Raw genomic sequence first — 23,495 nt, forward strand, 5'->3', positions numbered from 1 at the left:
CCCTGGCTGAGATCAGCCGGGGGCGCAAAAGACAAAAATGGGAATGACTCCCCGAGTCAATCCCTCCTTTATGGTATCTAAAAATAGATTCAGTCCTGACTAGAATATTGGGCAAGTATAATATAGATCCAGTGTATCAGAGAACTAGAGAGCACTTCCGCTCTGTGTCAGATCATGCAGGAATGATGAGCTGCATGCCATTCACAGGGGGTGCTCCTGCAACAACCCCACCTGTTGCTTCCCTCCTCCCCCAGCCTTCCTGGGCTACCGTTGCAGTGTCCCCCCATTTGTGTGCTGAAGTAATAAAGAATGCAGGAATAAGAAACAGTGACTTGTTAGTGAAATGAAATGAGGGGAAGGCAGCCTCCAGCTGCTATGATAGTCCAGACAGGACATTAAGCAGTGTGGGGGAGAGGAGCCCAGCATCCTGCTGCTATGATAGTCCAGGCAGTACAGAATCTTTTCTTTACACATGAAGGGCGGGGGCTGATGGAGCTCAGTCCCCTGTTGCTATGATGAAGACTGTTACCAGCCGTTCTGTACCGTCTACTGGGAATGACCGGGAGGCCAGTCAGGAGCACTCATGGGCTGATGACGAGGACGGATAGCAGTCCTATTGCACTACACCATCTGCCACAAGGCTGATGATGACGACAGATATCAGCCATATTGTACCATCAGCCATCCATAGCGTGGGGGGCGAGGATGCTACAGTACAGTGCCGCAGCATCGCGTCTACCAGCAGCATTCAGTACACATAGGGTGACATTTAAAAGAGTCAAGAGACGATTTTTTTCCCTTTTCCTTCTGGGGATGGGGGGTGGGGGTACATTGACGAGCTATGCCCTGAACCACCGCGGACAATGTGTTTGACCCTACAGGTATTGGGAGCTCAGCCAAGAATGCAAATGCTTTTCGGAGACTGCAGGAACTGTGGGATAGCTTGCGTCCTCAGTCCCCCCTCCCTCCCTCCATGAGCGTCCATTTGATTCTTTGGCTTTCCATTACGCTTGTCACGCAGCAGCGTACTGAGTCTCTGCGATGGCGTCTGTCTGGAGATTTTTTAAAAATACTTTGGACCAGGCCTAACATTACACTAATTCCCCTAATTAGATGCAGGAGTCGCTGAGGGAGATCACCCTGAGGAGGGTCACTGAAGGAGATAGAGAGTGCATGCTGCGTGAAAGCCAGCACAAACCAGGGGCCTATGCTGCCATGCTCGTGGAGGCAATGCTCCCAGAATACCTCATGAAAGCCTGGCGCGGAAAAGTGTGCTACCACGGAGCACCCAATAAGGCAGCTCTCCCCAGGAACCTCATGCGGAGGCTTTTCGATTACCTCCAGGAGAGCTTCGTGGAGATCTCCCAGGAGGATTTCTGTTCTATCCCCATATATATAGACCTCCTTTTCACATAGTTCAAATTCCTGTTACATTAATAATAAAAGTTTACATGTTTAAAGCACTTACCGACTGATCCTTCCCCTGATTCAGGGTCCGGGGTAACTGCTGGGGAGGGTTGGTAGGGGATCTCTGTGAGGGTGATGAAGAGATCCTGGCTGTCGGGGAAACCAGCGTTGTAAGCGCTGTCGACTGCCTCCTCCTCCTCATCTCCTTCCTCATCTTCCCCATCCGCGAACATCGCCGAGGAACTGGCCGTCGACACTCCCATCGTCGGAGTCCATGGACACTGGTGGGGCAGCGGTGGCAGACCCACCGAGAATGGCATGCAGTGCCTCGTAGAAGCGGCATGTCTGGGGCTGGGCTCCGGAGCGTCCGTTTGCCGCTTTGAGTGAGTGAGTGAGTGTCTCAGCTCCTTGATTTTCATGCGGCACTGCGTTGTATCCCAGCTGTATCCTCTGTCTCTCATGGCTTTGGAGACCTTATCATAGGTCTTTGCATTCCGTTTTTTGGAGCGCAGCTCCAAAAGCACAGACTCATCGCCCCACACAGTGATCAGATCCAAGACTTCCCGGTCAGTCCATGCTGGGGCCCTCTTTCTACTCTGAGATTGCATGGACTCCTCTGCTGGAGAGCTCTGCATCGTTGCCGGTGCCGCTGAGCTCGCCACGATGTCCAAACAGGAAATGAGATTCAAACTGGCCAGACAGGAAAAGGAATTCAAATTTTCCCGGGGCTTTTCCTGTGTGGCTGGTCAGAACATCCAAGCTCGGACTGCTGTCCAGAGCGTCAACAGAGTGGTGCACTGTGGGATAGCTCCCGGAGCAACTAAGGTCGATTTCAGTCCACACATAGGCTAATTCGACATAGCCATGTCGAATTTAGCGCTACTCCCCTCGTCGGGGAGGAGTACAGAATTCGAACTAAAGAGCCCTCTAGGTCGAACTAATTAGCTTCCTGGTGTGGACGGGTGCACGGTTAAGTCGAATTAACGCTGCTAAATTTGACATAAACTCCTAGTGTAGACCAGGCCTTAGACTGTTACAAAGTAATCTACTGCAGTTCTCCTGGAGTTAAAAAAAAAAAAAATCTCCTGACCTGTAGCCCTCCTTCAGAAGTACAAGACAGTGGCTTGCCCATCCTCAGCATTCCAATTAAGGTTGTAAATACACACTAAATAACCCTGCTGACAGTAAAGGAGGACAAGAAAATGTATAGCATAGAGATTAAGAAGAGTAACCAAACCTAAATAGCATGGAATATTATCAGAGAGAGAATCTAGTTTCTTGGTCAGTACATAATACATAGACAATGTAATTACATTTAGAAAAATGTGAATGCTTGTCACTTTCCTTAACCTGTATTAGGTTGGCATGTGTATGGACTCTTGCAGCGGTCTGATAAGAAATATGATGAAGCTATTAAATGTTATCGAAATGCTCTCAAATTAGATAAAGACAATCTACAGATCTTAAGAGATCTTTCATTGTTGCAGATCCAAATGAGAGATCTAGAAGGATACAGAGTAAGTATTTTATTTAAATTTGTATGTTTTAAAACTACTAATTTTTAGTTTTTGTTTGTGGTAAGCTTAACTCAAAAGTAGCAAGTCATTTGAGCTGCTGTCTAGGAAAGACTGAGAACAGTGAAATACAATACTGGTGCATTTGATGTATTGAGTGCATATGGAGGATGCCAGCCATGCTACTGTTACTCTGTATTAGCTGATCCACAGAGCCATCTGTGCTTCTCAATTGCCAGACATAGTCTAAACTAATGTTCACCAATTCACTCATGTGTGTATTAGTTTTTTCTTAATACTGTGCACCCACTTCACACCTTACATTTTCAAAGCCTTATGAGAACATGAACTGCTTACCTCAACTTGTGGGTGATGCCTACTTTCTCACCCTCCACATTACACCTGTTTTTAATGTATTTGAGGATTATTGGGATACATTTTAAGATGGCAGGTAGCCACTCATCCTTTTAATCCATCTTGGGCAGAGGAAGGATTTAGGGCTGTTTGCTTCTCTGTTCAGAAGAGCCCATTTTCACATAAGTACTAATGCCGTCCTTGACTTCCCATGTGCTGATCCCAGGTCTTCTGAAACCTTCATTCATCACTAGCTCTGGCTGCAAGATATATTAGGAAGCACTGTATATTAAAGGCAGCTGCTGCTGTGTTTCCTCCTCACCTTCATAGAGCATAGAAGAAACTATTCAATATTGATCTTTAATACCAAGACCTTAGTTCATCTCATTATAAAAATTGCCAGAGGAAAGAGTGGAACTAGGTGGTGAGAAGGCCAAAGGAAGAAATGGGGAGATATGAAAATGAAAGCACTGTAATTTTATTTCAGAAAAATTGACAGCTCTTCTTTGAGTGATGTCCCTATGGGTGCTCCACTGTCATGCGGCAGCACCCTCTGCGCCTCGGATTGGAGATGTTAATCAGCAATACCCACCGGACTGAACATGCGCACTTCCCCCTCTCGCACTGTGAGCAGGACGTATATGTAGCACTGTGCGGTATGACTGCCCCCCAGTTCCTTCTCTACTGCCTTTGAACTGGGACAGAATCCGCAGCAGAGCCACCACAGTGTATTCACTATCTGGGAGAGGGACATGTTCCACAAAAGTGTTCTCACTGCCATGGCTTGACTGCTAGGGCCAGAAAAGACCAGGATGTTTGGTTGTGACTTCTCCTCATGGAGAAATCACTGCATCCAGCATCAACCCAGGCCTGGACTCTCCCCCTGGGCAGCTTTCACCCTCGGCCAGGTCATCTGCTGATCACCGAAGTCCCATAAGAGAAAGTTGTCCCCCTCTCACTCTGATGAGAAGAAATGGGCTCCCTCCTCATATTCTGAGGCACAGCTTCCCCTCCCCTCCCCCCAGAATACCATCCCCTTTGAGGTCAGTTGCCTCAACATCGTCTGACAGGGGACATAGCTCCAGGGCCCATCCAAGTACCTCTGGTACTGGCATGAAACATCTGTCTAAGGACCTTAACTGGGCAGACCTACAGCCATCTGCACGGTCTCTCGGTTCTGGAGACCGAGACAGACTGACTTTGGGAGCTATGGCACCAACAAGACCATCGGCACCCATCAAGTTTTCAGCTCCACTTGCAGATTACTCCTGCATGTCTCCTTCGGGACCGAGTCATGTTCCAGTACTGATGATGCTCCTTTCTCCACCACAGGAATCCAGACATCCTAAAGACCTGCTGGTATATGACATACCTGCATCACCTCTGCTCAGACACAACCTCCCCCCCACTTCCACCCTCCTCTCTGGACTCAGGACATTCCTCCCTTTCTCCTCCAAGGACGGCACCTCCCTTCCCCAGTGAGGAGGCGGAAGACGAGGAGTGGGGCTCCATCATGCCCTCTTATTTGAATCCCGCACAATCTTCTACTTCTACATATCCTCAATATGTGCATTCCACACCCAGACCCAGCCGTGGTATGGACCAGAGTGGATGCAACCCCATGTTCTGCTTCCCCCACATTGGCTCTATTGGGATCCCTGGGCCATGTACACGGCACAGTTGAGGAAGCCTGTCATGGAGCAAAGCTGGAGGACCTACATCTTTGCCTTCTCCATCAATCTCTTGCCCACCAGAGACTGAGCCTCCCTTGGAATGAGGTGAGGAAGAAGTTTCACCAACACTATATTTCTCCTCTTCTTCCCCTAATGAGGCTATCATTCCACCACCTACTACTGCTGATGACTTCAGACACTTCCAGGAATAATTCTACTGGATTACCTCCAGCCTTATTTCTTTTGGAAATTAGTGAGAGGTTACGACATGAACATGAGAACCTGTTAGTTCCCACGCTCATGGGTCTGTTTTGCTCAGAAAAAGGGAAACTTATTTTGTGTTCTTTAATTGTAAAAATCCAAATTCTTCTTCGGCATGCAGAGGCTAGGTAAAATGTTCCAAAGTGCCTATGTGACTTAGGAGCCTGTCTTATTTTCAGAAACAACTTAGGCAGTTAGGTGCCTCTTTTATCTTGATTTTAAAATAGATTATAAGTTTTATGCCAGGAATGCTACCTTTAGTGTAAATCCCACTTTCTTATAACTCAAATGTAATACTGTTTATCGTTTACTTTGTTAGAATTGCATCTTGCTTTTTAAGAATGTCCAACTTTCAGTAATAATCAAGATTAAAATACTAGTAGTGATACACTATCACAGTCATGATTCAATGAGATATTTTAGAACATCTTCATTTAAGTAACTTTAATTTTTATTAAAGGAGACAAGGTATCAGCTACTTCAGCTGCGTCCAACACAACGGGCTTCATGGATTGGATATGCTATTGCATATCATTTGTTAAAAGATTATGATATGGCCTTAAAACTACTGGAAGAGTTTAGAAAAACTCAACAGGTAAGACATACTGATTCATAATAATGAATAATTCTCCTCAGATAAGCAGAATTTGAATAACTACAAATATTGAAGGGGGGAAAATGGCTATTGTTTGTACAGTTTTGTTTTTCATTTAGCATCTTGGGACCTATTTCAGCCGATAATTTCATCTATGGACCTTTCACTCTTGGGGGGGATTCTGCACCAAAAAATTAAATTCTGCATATTTTATTTGTCAAAATAATGCAATATAATCACATCAGTTTCAATTGTTTTTGTAATTTATTTAAACTACAATACAGAAAAAAGTCACACTAGCTATTTAGCATTTCCTAAACACATGAAACATGACCTACAAGGAAAGATTGAAAAAATTGGGTTTGTTGAGTCAGGAGAAGAAAAGACTTGGGAAAGGGGGTGTGGAATGTGATGCCAGTTTTCAAGTATGCAAAAGGTTGTTATAAAGAGGAAGGTAATAAATTATTGTCCTTAACCACTGAGGAAAGGGCAAGAAGTAATGGCTTAAATTGCACTAAGAGAGTTTTAGGTTAGACATTAGGAAAAACCTTCCTAATTGTAAGGATAGTAAAGCACTGGAACAAATTACCTATGGCGCTTATGGAATCTGTCATTGGAGGTTTTTTAAGAGCAGGTTAGATAAATCTGTCAGAGATGGTCTACTAAGGGCTGGGCTACACTGGCGCTTTACAGCGCTGCAACTTTCTCGCTCAGGGGTGTGAAAAAACACCCCCCTGAGCGCAGCAAGTTACAGCGCTGCAAAGCGCCAGTGTAAACACTGCCCCAGCACTGGGAGTGCAGCTCCCAGCGCTGTAAGCTAATCTCCAAGGGGAGGTGGAGTACGTGCAGCGCTGGGAGAGCTCTCTCCCAGCGCTGGCCATGCGACCACACTCACACTTCAAAGCGCTGCCACGGGAGCGCTCCCGCGGCAGCGCAGTTCAGCTCTCAGTGTAGCCATACCCTTAGTCCTGCCTCAAGGCACGGGAGTGGACTAGCTGACCTATTGAGGTCCCTTCCAGTTTTATTTTTCCGATTTCTGTATCTACCGTTTAGTTCCCCCTGCAGTTTGAACTGAAGACAACATTTTTCTTCCTGCCTTAAATGGTTGTATAGCTTTACTGAATGATGTTCAATAGTTGCTGTGTTCCACCTTTTAAGGTTCTTGCATTTCACTACTAGCTAACGAGGTTTGGGTACATAGTTTAAAAGCATTGTGATCTCCCAGCATGAAAGGGGTTTGACTTGAACACTCCTGCTGAAAGGGAATCTCTCTAACTTGGTAAGAGCTGCTGCTCCTGTGGGTGGGTGACTGTTTGTTTCACTGTAGCTATACTCAATTTCCATGTATTCTGCAGTTGAGGTGGTAGTAGATCTCAAGGGGATAGCCTGCCTGAGAATTTATAGAGCACAACGGATTCAGTCTTCCACTGCATGGCAATGAGTGGTGGGAAGAGAGGAGAAGGTGTGGATTTTTTGTTTGGTTTTTAAGTGTAGGGGTCTACCAATTGATGGTCCATTTTGGTCAATTTCACGGTCACAAGATTTTTAAAATGGTAAATTTCATGATTTCAGATATTTAAATCTGAAATTTCATGGTGTTGTAACTGTAGGGGTCCTGATCTAACTGTGAAGGCAGAAGTGCAGAAGTAAGGGTGACATGGTACGGTATTGCCACCCTTACTTCTGCACTGCTGCTGCTGCTTTCAGGACACTGCCTTTAGAGCTGTGTGCCTGGCCAGCAGCTGCTGCTCTCCGGCCAGCTCTGAAGGCAGTGCAGAAATAAGGGTGGCAATACCACAACCCCCTACAATAACTTTGCAAAAAACACAACAACCCCACAACCTTCTTTTGGGACGGTACCCCCAGTTTGAGAAACACTGGTCTCCCTTGAGAAATCCTATAGTATAGGGAAAAAGTAAACGTAAAACCAAATTTCACGGGGGAGACCAGCTTTCATGGTCCGTGACACATTTTTCACAGCCATGAATTTGGTAGGCCCCTTCCTATACGCTACCTTCTCTAGTGGTAGGCATCCAATGACCAGCTTCAGCTGATCTCGTCTTAACTAAATATTTGTGAGTTTTACATTTTAAATACATTGTGAGGTCTACATCTCAATGTCATCTGCTGACTGAATCTTAAAATGCCTTGTGTACAATTGCACACAGCCTAGTTACAAGTGGTATGGTGCATGCTAATTAACCTGTCTTTTACAGATTCCTCCTAATAAAATAGATTATGAATATAGTGAACTGATCCTGTACCAGAACCAAGTGATGAGAGAAGCAGATCTATTTCAAGAGTCTTTAGAACATATAGAAACATATGAGAAGCAAATATGTGACAAGCTTGTTGTAGAAGAAATCAAAGGTAAATCTTTGTTTTTTCAACTTGCCCCAAACTATAAGTATCTACTGGCTTTTAAATATCATATCATCAAAATGAGGGTTATATGGAGACTTTAATTTGGTATTTTGTTAAGCTTCTTTGACAAAGTGGAGTGTTAGTAGGGTGACATTACTTTGATATGGAATGGAAATAAATTTGGAATGAAATAGCATTCCTTATTATTAGAGGGCCATTCACAGAAATAGAGTAGATCTCAGACTGATCAGAACTCTGTGTACAGTAGGTCAAAACTAGTAACCCACTCATCTCTGCTTAGCCCTGCAAGTTAAGAAATGTAATGCCCTGTGTGTACAAAAATGTTGGTTTCCTGCTTGGAGCATCAGGTTGTGGTTTCTTTTTAAATGCATCAATGCCTTTTTGTATTATACAGTTTTTTTCAAAAAATAAATATTTATTGTTCAGTTAAAATTGGTGCATTAGGGTTTTTAAAAAACTTGGACTGCTGAGGTTCTGAATATGTGCAACTATGTGACACAAACAGATTTCAGATATTCCTTAATTGACATCTATGCTGGGAATCTCTCTTAGGGCAATGTGCCTGTATTGTCCGACTTATTGCAATTAGTGTAAAATAGAAGTATACTTCTGTGTAGCTTATAAATGTTTATAAAATATTTGGCAAGACATTTATCAAATTGCCTATATTAGTTGTGTCCAAATTGCCTTGAAAATATGTTCCTTGAGCTACGTCCTCCACAGTGTAAATCGCTGTGGTGTTACTGATATGAATTGGGAGCACTCTGAGCATGCTGCAGCTGCTTTGCAGCAACCCCAGTGGCCACCTGCTGCCTCACTGGGCCGGGGGTGAAAGTAGTCCTGACTGTTTTATTGCCTGTTTCCCTACTTGATATGGGAATCCCAAGAACAGCAAGATAGGAGCTTGAGTGGCTGTGCCTGTCAAAGGGAGTAAAAAGATGAGTCCTTTACCAATAGCCAACGTGTCTGCTCTAGCTTGTGCCAGCTGGTAATGGCTCCTTAGAGACCATTCATCAGCTGGAGATAGCCCCGGTGCAGCACACACTTCTCCTCCCTGCCCCTGAAACGTCCCCTGCACCAGGAACTATGGGGAAGGTGTAGGGAGCAAGCAGAGGATTTTGTGGGTGGTTTTCACTCCTTTTTTGCCACTTGAGATGTGGAATGGGGCATGTAATCTACCCCAAAGTGTGTGTTTGTAGCCCCTTAACCTTCTTGAAAGAACTTGTTTGGTTCTCACACTGAAAAGAGTGGACAACATTGGCATGAATACTGATATAAAATCCTATTGCAAGGTATGTCCAAAAAGAAGTAGAGTTGAGGTTTCTATGAGACCTTTAACTTTGAATTTTCTGAGTATGGGCCAGTAAATTTGTAAACTTAATGTTTCATCAGTGTTGCTTGCATTGAATTTGAAATGCCTCGTTTGGCTAGCTAATACAAATCCACTAACTCTGGTATTTTTTTCATATCTGGATAAGTTGGTGTCATAAAGCCATAAAAAGGCATCTAAAAAAAAATAACCTTATTTTTCAAAATTGCTGAATGCTCACAGATACCATTGAAGTCATTGTGAGTTAGTCGCTCAATGGCATTTCTGGGTTGGAAAACATCCCTGAAAATCAGCCACTTTTATTTTGCTAGATGCTTAAATATGGCTTATGGGACTAGTTTTAGGTACCCAATTTTGAAAATTTAGCCTCAAGCCATAAGTATACTTTCATTTAACTCACATTGTTTAACTGTATTGTTTTAGGAGAAATGTTGTTGAAGTTGGGAAGACTAAAAGAAGCTGGTGAAATATACAAAGAATTAATTGATCGGAATGCAGAAAACTGGTATTATTATGAAGGCTTGGAAAAGGCCCTTCAACCCAGTAAGTAATGCAGTGATGTACTTAATTTCCTCCTTTGTATTTAAACAATTGGTGTCTGATAGAATGTTACAATTTGAAATTGGAACATCACAATTCAGCTGAAAAATATTTGTGTATCTTCTGAACTTGAACAATCTGTCAGATTTACTCATTTAAAAATTAATTGAAAACATCTGTGCATGTAGTACCAACACTCACCCTTTCTTTAAAGGTAAGGGTTAAAGCTAGCCATTTGTTTAATGCTTGCTAGCCCAAGGAGAACTCTTCCCCTGCGCACACACTTCATAAAAGGAGTTGTCATCACTAGCTGACTCGCACAGTAATTTGTTTGGATCAAGTTACAGGACTGCCACTTTCATAAAGCTGTCAATTTGAGATGTCACTGGATAATAGCTTTTTAAAAAGGAACATAGTCTTTTTTTATTAAACTCAAAGGCAGATGAAATATATTGCTTTAATTTCTCTTGGATATGACCCTCTAAAGCAGAGGTCTCAAACTCAATTTACCTTAGGGCCCGTTCCAGTCCTCACATCCTTCCAGCGGGCCAATGTCACTCATGGCCCCCCAAAAACTCCACCCCCAACCTGCCTAAAGCTCTGGGATGGAGTGTATGTGGGGGGGAGGAGGTCTGGGGTAGGGGACTGGAGTGTAGCCTCTGGGAGGGAGTTTGAGTGCAGAAGGGGTGAGAGGTTGGGCTCTGAGAGGGAGTTTTGGTGGGGGAGAGAGCCTGGGGTGCAGGCTCTGGGATGGAGTTTGGGGGCTGGAGGGGGTGTGTGGGAAGGGGGTGCAGGCTCTGGGAGGGAGTTTGGGGGCTAGAGAGGGTGTGTGGGAAAGGGGTAGGGGTGCACTCTCTGGGAGGGGGTTGGGGGTGCAGCGCTTATCTGGGGCTCCAAGGTGGGGTGGGCCAGGGAGCCTCCGTGTGCTTCTGCCCTCAGGCACTGTCCCTGCAACCCATTGGCCACAGGGGCACTCGGGGCGGGCGCAGTGCGTGGAGGCACAGCCCCGCCCCCAGGGCCTCAGGGAGGGGCTGGCAGCCACTGGAGCGAGCAGGCAGACACCACTCAGCTCCGCTGCACTGCCGGGGCCCCTGAGGGGAGAGCGCCTGGGGACGGCAGGTGGGGCCAAGGGAGAGACCGGGCCCCAAAACTGCTAGAGCCCCGTGGACCGCACTAGGGAGGCTCGCGGGCCGGGAGTTCGAGATCCTTGCTCTAAAGGCATATCATTTTAGCAGGGACTAGCTTTCCTGTGGAACAGAAGAAGATAGAAATAATTAAGGATTTCCTAAAAGTTAAAGCTCACTCCTGGTACGGTTATTCTGGTCTTCCAGAAAAAAAAAGCTAATAATTTTTGAGGTGTACAATATTGGAACAGCAGATACCTATGACCAAAAAATGGAATCATAACTTGCCAATGTTTTTCTTAAAACATAATTTGAAAACTGTTTTTTCACAGTTATTCTTAAACAACTGTTAAAAAAAAAATGTTCCACAGCTGAATAGAAAGCAGAAGGTTTTTTTATTGGATTAATTCTGGTAATATAAAACCACAGAATATTACTTATTGATGTAGTAGTAGTGTTTTTAATGCAATTTAGATTTTCCCATGTTTAAGGAAATAGTTGACACTAAAAAGGTGTCAAACTATTAAAAGGTTTGCAAATATGACTTGAGGTTGAGTAAAAAGTCTATAATTAAGTTGTTTAAACATATTTATAGACTACGGTTATCGATGTGTATTTGTTACATTGTATCCATAGAACTGGTAGTTAATATTGCCTAAACCAGGGGTGGCCAACCTGAGCCTGAGAAGGAGCCAGAATTTACCAATGAACATTGCCAGAGAGTTACAGTAATATGTCAGCAGCCGCTCCTCCCGCCCACCGGCAGCCCGCCAATCAGCGCCTCCCCCTACCTCCCCACACCTCCTGCCCATTGCAGTCAGCTGTTTTGCAGTGTGCAGGAGGCTCTGATGGGGAGGGGAGAGGAGCGAGAGCATGGCAGGCTCAGGGGAAGGAGCCTTGGGGGAAGGGGTGGAGTGGTGGCAGGACCTGGAGCAGAGCAGAGGGTTGAGCAATTAACACCCCACAGCACATTGGAAAGTTAGCATCTGTAGCTCCAGCCTCGGAGTCAGCGCCTGTGCAAGGAGCTGCATATTCACCTCTGAAGAGCCGCATGCAGCTCTGGAGCCACAGGTTGGCCACCCCGGCCTAAACCAATGTTTCTCAAACTATTGACTATTGTGGGTCACACATGCAGCTCTCACATGGGCCACATACACACAATATATATACTACCTGTGTGGCCCTGAGGATGTCACATGGGCTGCAGCTGTGTGGTGACTGGGCCACAAGTGGGCTGCAGGTTGAGAATCTAAGCAATTACATTAGTCAGTGGATTGACTGTATTATTCGGTGTCTATCTGAAACATTTGGAAACTCTCATTTATAATTATGAATAAAGAAATGTGTATATGTAATGTACATTTCACATAAAAATCCTATATAAATTTAAACTGTACTAATTATAAAACATAATAATGCTACTTTATTTTTTTTAGGTGGTCTTAGGACTATTTCCTCCCCCATGGTAAGTTCTGGAGCTCCAACCTGTGATTTCATATAGGGTTTTTATATGCTTTAGTTCCATTTTTAATATTTTAATTTATTACTTTTAGAATTATGTATACCCTGGAGCCAGTGGGTAACATACGTGTGTGTGTGTGTGTGTGTGTGTGTTTGTGAACATATATATATTTCCCCACCACCACCATCAGATCTCAATGACATTAGGCTTTTTACGTATGAAACAAATGTCCAAGTATAACTACTAAGCATTTTTCATGCTATATCCTTGATCTTAACTTTCAATATTAATTAAGTTCTCCAAGCAATTTGACTTTTCAACTAAATTCACTTATGACTGTGAAAATAGCATTTCAAAACCAATAGATCAGTTTATTTTAAAGTTCTGACCACATTGGAGCTCCAAAGCATATTATGGGGGAAAGGGGAGGAGTGGGAAGGAGGTCTAAAGAAAACAAAAGTTCTTAAACTTGATGTATTGACAGTCCTGATGCTATGTGCTTACCTAGTTAGTATTAGTTTATTTACATTGCTGCAACTTTTGTAATAAAAGGCTTATTTGTATATTTTAAAAATACTTTTTAAACGATTAAATGGTAGTTCTTTAAGAAGTTGTCCTAAGTGGATTCATATTGATAGACAATTTGTTTGCATACGTTATTTTAAATGTTGAAGTACTGTTTTGTGAATGGGATTGCACAGTATGTAGTTGTAAGAAAATAAACACAATCTCCCTGTGGTTGGAGGCACAAGGTAATTAGGTTCTCTGCTGTTTAATTACTTAAACAAGTAATAAAAAAAGATAGGGTCTATTATATGTACAAAAGATTGCAACACGCTACCTTCGTCCATAGTGTATTTGATTAAATAAATGAAAAACTTAGTGTAAATTTTTGCAGTGTTGTAACTAAATCTGTACCTTCTAATTAAAATCTAGAATTATAGATTTCTTTTAATGTCTTTTTTAAAACAAGAATTTAATGCAAAAATAGATTTTTCTCTCCAGTGTTTCTTACATCTGTTATATTTACTGATAATAGGCACTTTAGAAGAGAGGCTTCAGATTTATGAAGAAGTTAGTAAAAGACATCCCAGAGCAGTTTCACCTAGAAGATTACCTTTAAACTTTGTTCCAGGTAACAAACTGCATATCTGTTCCATAATGCTATTAATTTTTGTTCTTTTTATTAAGCTGTCAGTAATTGTTTTGTCCTAAATATTGAACATCCATTTATATGTAAAGGTGCATAAATCTTGGTTTCAACCACTTGAGGACTATGCATCTCTATTGATATGGACAAAAATCTCAATATTACACTACAAAGGCTGCATGGTAATATTTTGCCTTTACTGATGAAACTACAGTGGATAGCTGTGTATCTATTATAAGGAGAGAGAGAGAGAGATATATCTATTCTTGCCTTTGCTCCTGTGCTGTGTGTTAGGTGATGTCCCCAGATCAGAGTATGAAGCGTGGTAAGCTATTGTGTTAAGGGAATAATACATTTCAACTTTTGTTTCTTTAATTGTTTATACACTGTGATAACATTCCTCACTAGCCTTTTAGAGGAGAAGTCCCCTAAGTTTGACTTTATATTATTGACAGTTATAAGAAGTTTGTCTGTAAAGCTAGCAGCAGAAGAAATTGGAAGCTCTACTTACAGTTGAGGTATAGCACAGAAAACTACAGTAGAGGCTTCTCTGTACTGTTTCATTGGCCTGGAACCTAGTTGTCAGCAACTGCACCCAATGGGTTAGAAGCTTGATTTAGTATTTTTATTTTTGTTCGGGTGTCCCAAGCCCTGTCCTTGTATCTCCCTGTATTTTATAAGCTGGAACAAATGCTGGTAAATGTATATAGCAATCAGCTGTAAAGTGGGCCTAATTTTGTTCACAACTGCAAGTTAACTCTAGTGATGGTGGCTTTCCCAAGAAAGCTCCCAGCCTATGTCAAATAATTTTATGCTACAATGTAGTGCAGTGTTTTGTTAAAATTTTAACTTAATCTCTAATGTAAACTACTGTTACCATGCTGTACCTTGCCAGGTTATCTGTAGCTCAAAACTAGGTTTGCAGCATTTTCCAGTATGAAGTTTAATTGTAGCATCATATTCAGTAATGCTATAGTTAACTGTTTTTTAATGACTTTGTTATAAGCTCTCTCTTTTTTGGAGAGTTTATTACACTTCAAAAACAAATTATAAAACCCCTCTATACTGAAACTTGGTACATGTTCTTAAGTATGGAAAAATGATTGAAAAAGTGGTTCTTCCAGTGATTGCAGATGTGCATTGCATCCTGTGCATGGTTGTCAGAAACTTTTCCCCTTAGCGGTACCTGTTGATGTGGCTCAAGTGCTCTGTCTCACGCCCCTGTCAGCAGACATAGAGGGCAGAGCTGCCTCTGACCCCCCTCAGTTCCTTTTTACTGCCCAGGATGGCTGCTGGATCAGTTGGTCTTGCTTTAGCAAATTCTCTCGGTGTGTCTTATTTTTTGTAGATAGTTACCCATTTTTCATTGTGTTAGTGATTTGCTTAAAAAAAATTGATGTTTTTTTGGTTCCCCTACTCTGTGTTCTATTTGTGGTACTGAGGAATGCCTTGATTACTGTGCTTCAACCCTGGTTGTTGTTGCTCCAAGATGAGGTCTGTGAATGACCTGCATTCCAGCTGGTTGAAGTGTCTGGTTGAGTCTTGCATATCAGACAGTTGTCAAATTTATAAGGACTTTGAGCCTAGGACCAAAAAAGATAGATGCCAGGCTGAAGTTTCTTTTGATGGAAGCTACTCAGACGACCATTGAAGCTTTCCTGCTCGAAGAGGGGGACCACTTCTTCGGCTTCAGTGACAAGCATTCTGCCAGTGTTGGCAGAGTTCTGGCATCAGTCATGATCGCAGTGCCAAGGAATAAGCGTAAGGCTTCTAAGGAAGAGGCTGGAAGAGGAAGATTTCTGGCTTTTATGCCCACTGAGAAGGGTGATGGAGGATTGAATAGATCATTGAGTAAGGAGGCACTGTTGACTCCAGCACTGGGACAGGCACTGTCCTCAGGAAGGTCCTCACCCCCACCTGATGACTTCAAGGCTCATCAGGAACTTTTTTAAAATTGGTTGCCTCAGCTTTGGATCGCCAAGTGAAGGAAGATAAGGAGTTGTCCAATAGACTAGTTGACATTTTTACCACAACTGGCCCCCTTGTGTGGCCTTACCAATTAATGAAGTGATTTTAGAGCCCAACCAATAACCTGTGACAAACTCCCTCCTCACTTCCTCTGACATCCGAGAGGATGAGGATTGATACTACTATATGTACCAATATAGGCTTTGAGTATTTCTTTTCACATCCCATTCTAGGGTCATTGGTTGTTTTGAGAATTATTGAGAGGGAATGCTAGGGGCAGCAGGATGCTGTCTCTAAATCACAGGACCCCAAAAAACTTGATCTGCTTGGTAGGAACATTTATTCTATGTCTGAGTTAGAGCTTAGAGTTGCTTTTGTTAAGGTGTTGAGTCTCAGATATTAGTCATAACAAAACTTAAGGACTAGTTACAGGAGGACCTGAAACGAGAGTCTTTCACTGGTAGACAAAGGAAAGCTAATGGCTAGAACATCACTCCAGGCCAATTTGGATGCTGCTGACTCAGCTGCTAGGGCCATGGCCTCTATTACAATACGGAGGTGCTCGTGGCTGTAGTCTTTGGGGCTGCCCCAGGAAATCCAGCATACTGTTCAGAACCTGCCATTTGAAGGACCTATTCTCAGTGCAGATAGATGACAAACTGCATGGTGTTGAGTCACCCTGGAATCTTTTAAAGTCGCTGGGTATATGTACACCTGCCCTGACAAGAAAGCACTTTTGTCCACAGTAGTCCCACCAATATGCTACTTTTGTACTTCAACAAGACTTATTAAGGAAAAAGAATAGGGGTTATAGATGCAGACCACCCCCTTCATCTACTGCAACAGCTCCTAGTTCATCTAAGCCCCCTTGAGGTGCTAAACAAACATTTTGATGTGTTAATTGAGGCTATTATACCAGTTTCCAAAATTCCAGCCCCTCCTTTCTCTGTTTACAAACCAGCTATTCTACTTCCTAGCTGGTTGGTCCCAAATCACTTCAGACCAGTGGGTTCTAAACATTGTGAAAGTGGAATATACCCTTCATTTTATTTCTCTACCTCCCTCCTTCCTTGTCCCTCTTCTTGTGAGAGTGGTCCCTGGAGGTCCTCCTCCAAGAGGAGCATTCTTTGTTTCAGTTGGGAATCATAGAAGATGTTCAGCAGTATTCTAGGGGGACAGGCTTTTATTTCTATTTCCTTATTCCGACAGCAAAGAGATGTCTCAGACAAGTTTCAGTCTGCATCAACTCAACAAACATCTGAAAAAGGTAGTTTTGCATGGTCTTGCTGGCCTCCATTAGCCTCTCTCTGAATTCTAGAGATTGGTATGCTGCCCTCAACTTGCATCACCACATGGAAATACATGTCATATCAGGGCCATGGGAAGTATTTAAGGCTCTGGTGAACCTTTCTCACTACCAATTCAGTTCTACCCTTCGGCCCGTCTCCCACTCCCAGAATTTTTACAAAATGTATAGCATTGTTAAGTGCATTTGAGGAAGTTTGGGTGTGCAAGTGTATACATATCAGCCTCTCACCAGCCAGTTACCAGTTACAGAGTTCAGGTACTGTCCAGTCTCTCTTATCCACTCAACCTTTAGGGCTCTGGGACTGTTAATCAGCACACACAAATCTATCCTCTCACCAGTTCGGAGAATAGAATTAATAGGAGTAGTCCTGGACTTGACTCAAGCCAGAGCTTTTCTTCCATGATCAAGATTTCAGGCAATTCAATCCATTTTAGATCTGGTGGTTCACCCAACTACAACAGAATGGAATTACATGTGGCTTCTGGGGCACATGGCCTTCTGCAGGTACATAGTCCAACATGCCAGATTGTGCCTCAGGAACTAGTCGTGGCTGACCTCCATATTCTCTCCAAGCCATCACCCTTTAAGCCTTGTGATGAGGGTAGCCTCTCAGGTTTTAGCCTCTCTGGACTCTTGGACAGACCTTGTAAACATATGTGTAGGTATTCTCTTTGTAATGCTCAGCCTTCATTGACACTACTGATAGATGCGTCTGCTCTGGGTTGGGGGGACTCATCTGGGTTCCCTTAAGACATGGTTGATGTGGTCCAAAAAGGACTTGTTTTTACACATAAATTTCAGGGAAATAAGTTATTCAGCTGGTGTCAGGCTCTCTCACCCAAATCAATGGGAAAAGTTTGCTCATTCTCACAGAAAACACAATGGCAACATTTTACCTCAACAGGCTGGGAAGGACCTACTTGTCCTAGCTCTGCCATGAGGCAGTCTAACTCTGGGATTTTTTTGTATTGCCAATTTGGTTGACCCCAGAGTCTCTTACTTTCCAGGGGTGCAGAATGAGCTTGCAGATCATTTAAGTCACCATGTGTGGTCTCTGCATCCAAATATAGCCAGGTGCATTTTTCAGCTGTGGGGGACTCCCCAGCTAGACCTCTTTGTAATAAGAACCACAGGAAGTGCAAGCACTTTTGCTCTCTTCAAGAGCGTAGTCAAGGTTCCCTCACAGAAATTTTTTTGCAGCCCTGGTATGGGCAAACTTCTGTACGCTTTTCCACCAATTCCACTTCTTCCAGAATGTTGCTAAAAATCAGACAGGATATGCTTGAGTCATACGTATAGCCCCAGCTTGGCTTCGGCAGCACTGGTTCTCCACCCTTCTCCCTGTAGGTAAAAGCTCTGACATTGCTTCCTTTGGACCCACGCCTAATTTCTCAAGACCATGGTCAGCTATTCCACCCAAATTTGAAGGTGCTTCATTTAACAGCCTGGCTCCTTCATAGCTAGACCTTCAGGAAGAGTCTTGTTCAAAAGAGGGTTTAGGATGTGCTTTTAAATAGTAGGAAGGCATCTATATAGATTTATCTAATTGACGAAGTGGAAGCAGTCCTCTTGTCCGAACAATCTGGAGTCTTGCTGACACATTCTTCGACTATCTTGGATAGCATATCTTGGACTATCTCTTGTACCTAAAACAGTAAGTGTTAGCTGTTAGCTGCTAGGTGGACTTTGATAGAGGTATCTCAACTTTCCACCCTTAGATTGATACTCTCCATATTTTCTAATAGGATGTCAATAAGATTATTGAAAGGCTGCCTGTTCCTTACTGCATCTTTCAATGAAGATAGCATTTTTGGTGCCCATCAATGCTACTAGGAGGATAGGTGAACTACGTGCATTAATGCTTGGCCCTCCATGTAAAATTTCCTTTAATAAGGCTTACCTGTGTCCTTATCCAAAGTTTATTTCACAAGTGATGTATAACTTCCATATCAACCAAGCAATTTATCTGCTTTCATTCTTCCCAAAGCCTCACTCAAATGAAGATGAGGAGCGGCTGCACAATCTAAATGTTAGAGGAGTGTTGGCTTTCTACCTCTACAGGTCCAGGCGGTTCCACTTGTCTTTGCAGCTTTGTGTGGCGATCATGGACAGAATGAAAGGGCTCCCATTCTCTTTTCAGAAGATTTAATCTTAGCTTCCTGTATTCACTTGTGCTGTGATTTATCAAGTGCTACTTCACGAAACAGAATGACAGTACATTCAACCGAGATTGCAAGCGGCTGTCTTCAGCCATTCTGGGTTAAGTGCCTGTCATAGACATTTGTAAAATGGTAACTGAGTCTTCAGTACATGTTTGCAGCCCATTATACCTCACTCAGCATTCTAAAAACAATGAGAGATTTGGGCAAGCTGTCCTCAAGTCTTTATTCAGATAGACTCTGATCCAGCCTCCTGATTTCACAGCTTGAGAGTCACTGAGAGTGGAATGTACATGTGCAATCACTAGGGGGAAAAAAGGTTACTAACCTGTTCCACAGCTGTTGTTCTTTTGAGATGTGTTGCGCATACTCATTCCACACCCCACCTGCCAATCCCACTGCTTTGGAGTTTCTGGCAAGAATGAACTGAGGGGCGTCAGGAGTGGATCTGCCCTTTATTCCTGCTCAAAGGGTGCACTGCAGCAGAGGGTGCTTGACCCACTCTCACGGATACCACTGAGGAAAAAGTTGCAACGGCCATGCACAGGATGCCCATACAGAGTAAAATGGACATATGCAACACATCTCGAACAACAGTTACAGGACCGGTTAATAACCTTTTTTACTGTGCATGCAGAATAACCTTTTTGTTTTATTGTGCGGTATTGAAGTCCATGGGATGCTGCATTTAAGTTGTTAAAAGGAATTGCCATCTTATAGAAATGTACAGGGTGCAAAACTTTTACATCTTCACAGAAATAGAAAGGGTTTGATACTATCAATTAGGATCATAAATATTCACTGCTCTAGTTAATATTTGTTTAGTGTCTTGGAGAGTAAGGGTTTGTCTTTTAAAACCCTTTTCAGCAAGGCTCAGAGCCCAGGCCTACAGACTTGGGCTTGCACTGTGCCGCTAAAATCAGCAGTGTAGATATTTGAACTAGAGCTTTGAAGCCCAGGGAGGGAGTAAGGCTTCAGAGCCTGAGCTGCAGTATCTACACTGCTGTTTTTAATGCAGTAGCGTGAGACCAAAATTGTAGACCCAGGCTCTGAGTCTCACTGCTGCAGGTTTTAAAACACAGCATAGATGTACCCTCTAACAGCTATAAGAGTTCTCAGTACTATTATAATTCTAGAAACCAATGTAGATATGTTACCTGATGATGAATTTGTGTCTGTCTCCCTTATGAAACAAAATCTTTTAAACTCTGCCTCCATGTGGCTGTCACCTTCATGGAGGAGCCTTTACTTGACTCAAATATACACCATATACATTATCCTTCTTACCTTAAAATTAGCTCCGGGAGGCCCCATTGGTGTTTGAAATGGTGGTTCACGCTGTCCTGAGGACTAACGAACCTACCGATGAGATGCGCATTAACAATGCAGCTCAACTCTTTGCTTGCCTCTGAATGGCCTTGATACACAGGGTACATCTACACTGCAATTGGGGGAGCACAGGTAGGCATGCCTGAACTAGTGTGATTGAACTCACTAAAAATAGCAGTGTAGCCTAGTTACCCTAGGTCCCAGACAGAATTGTACTTGGGTGGCTAGCCCGTGCTACTGTGGCTGCACTGATATTTTTATCAAGTGACAGTGGTCAGAGTTAGCTCTGGTACATGTGCTCCAGTTGCTGAATAGCCATACCCACTATGTGCTCAAAAAGGAGTGCATTTAGTTTATGCTCTTTGGCTGGCCACAACTTGAAGATATAGATTATACAGAAACTAACAGGTATAGTTGTAATGCTAACAAAACTTTTTCAAAGAAAAAAAAATGTAACGTTTAGAACTTACTTCAGAGATTTCCTGGCACTGAAAACTGGGAGAGTGACTGAACATATTCCTTAAATTATCCTCAGATGAATACATTTTAAGATCAGTTCACTTATTTAGCAGTGTGGTCATCCCTCGAAGCACTGGGCTAGCCTGAGTTTAGTCCATTTTTTTTTCTTTTGCTCCTGAAGTCTACATGTGTGTTTTGTTTGTTTTGGGTGCAACTTCAAAATTACCATTGCTTCACAACAGATCAAGCCAAAAATTAAAGGATGCTGTTCATGCCTCACTTAAATCCCAGATGTTTACTTCAACTAATCCTTTTCAGGAACATAGTCGCCTTTATGTTCTGCTTGATTTTTAAGCAGTTCATCTTGTAAATTGATTTCTGAGCAGCTACATGACAATTTACTATCTACCTTCCATCTTCAGATTAAATGTTTTATTCCCATAAATAGAAAAACGTGAAAATAAGGGAAAAACTTCGTTGCCTGTTTTTATTTCTAGGGATAATTTTCGATATGGATGTGTTGATTCTGGAACACTTTATATAATTGCAAGTCTGTATTGTCGAATATATTTATTTCCGTGGGAATGGGTGTGGTAATAAAAACGAGTTGCCTCATTCTTGAGCAGCACTTGAAATGAAAGCAAGATAATTCACACTTAAATGAGAGCCACACAGTGTCTCGCTGGGTTAGTCTTCCATGCCTTTTTGTAACAAACAAGGTATTTTAGTTATTCTAATTTCTGTTTTTCTAGGTCTGTCAAAAACATTTCAGTTTGTAAATATTCCCAGGTTGGTAGCTAAAATATTTATACAACTCTATTGAGCATATGGAAAATATTCTATGCCTGTTCCACGTGTCTTCCCAGTTGACTCATCATAATTCATGGAAGTATTAACCTAAGATGCTCTCAGACATCAGTGCTATAAAGGTTGATTTGCTTATTAGTTACTTTCCTTTCTTAAGTCTCTCCCAGAAATCTTGTCTCTGCTATAGAAAGATATCATAGCACAACAAGTACTGTGGTTGTGCCCACAAATACATTCAGATAACTAAGTATTTCAGTAACCTCCTCCTACAATATTGATAAAGATGTGGGGACTCTGCCTTATGAAACCAAGTCTTCCAATCAGTTTAAAATTCTAAAACTGATTTTAGTGTAGAAAGTCATGGCCACATGTTAGTTTCCCCAAACAGAAACATTTCTTTACGGGGGAAGATGTGCTTATTCTGTTTTTCTTCTTTAACAGGAAAGAAATCAAAGATTTAGAACACTTTTCTCTGTAGAGTTTGTTATTGGTGATAATCCATAGTTGTATAAATATAAACACTGATCAGTATACAGCACTCACAAACATTAAAATATAACCAAATACACTTTTGTTTCTAGGTGAAACATTTAGAGAACTAACGGATAAGTTCCTGAGGGTTAACTTCAGTAAAGGCTGCCCACCCTTGTTTACCACTTTGAAATCTTTATATTACAATACAGAAAAGGTAAATTTTAGTATTTATTCAGTTTTCATATAATCTGCTGTACTAATTTAAGTTGTAAGTGTATTATATAGATTCCTCTGGAATTTACAAATGACTGTAATTCAGCAATCTCCTACTTAATAGTTAGTGTGCTGCTTTCACTACAGATTTACTAGGTGATTACTCATCACGTAGTAATATGTACACATCTGTATTAAATTTGATGACTTTGGTATTGTCAGAATCAGATACAAATATGTACAGAAGTTTGACAAGTCAAGGATAAATGTATTCTACTAAAATGTCCTGGGATGCAAATGTGACAGGGTTGTTTCAATTTGTGGTTTATGATGTCACAAGAAATCTTTATTATAAAATCAACAACTGGTAACAGTTCTGAATCGTGGTAATACAGTATTGTATGCTACAGAGATATTTGTTCCATATGTCAGTTTCTGTCTAAAGTTTGTGTAGTATTACATTTGAGCAGGTCTAAAATTTCAAGGTATGTTACAGTTCTGTTTTGTACTAAAACTGCTTTTCCAGATGTAATTATTGGTTTTAAAGTGGTGTGTGTGTGTGTATATACACATACAAACTGTACATGTACAAAATGTATTCAACAATACATTATAATGCAGTTTGTATGAAAAATTTTACATAGTGAAGTTGAACTTAAACTGTGTGATTTTAAAAACTTTAATTTGTCTTTTTTGAGTTGTAAAAAAGCAATTAAGAGGTTTTTTCACCTTGATTTTTGCAACTATATGAATCCAAAAGTTTGAGATGTTCAGGAATATTGATATGGATTACATGAATTGTAATAGAGAAAGTTCTTCACCGAGGATGGGCAAAATTAGGTAGGGTGGGAAGTGCTCAGAGTACACTGTGTAGTAATGAGAGGAAAGGGCTAGTCACTGCTTCCACTGTGGCATGTTTTTACCTGAGAAATTTTCTTGCCACCAGTCAAGTTGGGAACATGAAATCAAAACTTTTAAGATT

The 23,495-nt window shown here is 42.1% G+C and overlaps 1 protein-coding gene across 3 annotated transcripts in view; it reads left to right on the forward strand.

The window, feature by feature from the left end:
• NAA16 (N-alpha-acetyltransferase 16, NatA auxiliary subunit) overlaps positions 1–23,495 on the forward strand; it is a 99,096-nt gene that overhangs the window by 31,874 nt on the left and 43,727 nt on the right. For 2 of the 3 annotated variants that reach the window (XM_045012663.1, XM_045012642.1), the window contains exons 4-9: positions 2,767–2,924; positions 5,670–5,804; positions 8,021–8,174; positions 9,943–10,062; positions 13,685–13,780; positions 22,408–22,514. In XM_045012663.1, coding sequence (XP_044868598.1) covers positions 2,767–2,924; positions 5,670–5,804; positions 8,021–8,174; positions 9,943–10,062; positions 13,685–13,780; positions 22,408–22,514 — 770 coding nt within the window. Of the gene's footprint in view, positions 1–2,766; positions 2,925–4,529; positions 5,054–5,669; positions 5,805–8,020; positions 8,175–9,942; positions 10,063–13,684; positions 13,781–22,407; positions 22,515–23,495 lie in introns of those variants that run through there. The other variant, XM_045012653.1, reaches the window with a different exon arrangement.

Source organism: Mauremys mutica, chromosome 1 (assembly GCF_020497125.1).
Source record: "Mauremys mutica isolate MM-2020 ecotype Southern chromosome 1, ASM2049712v1, whole genome shotgun sequence".
NCBI lineage: Eukaryota > Metazoa > Chordata > Testudines > Geoemydidae > Mauremys > Mauremys mutica.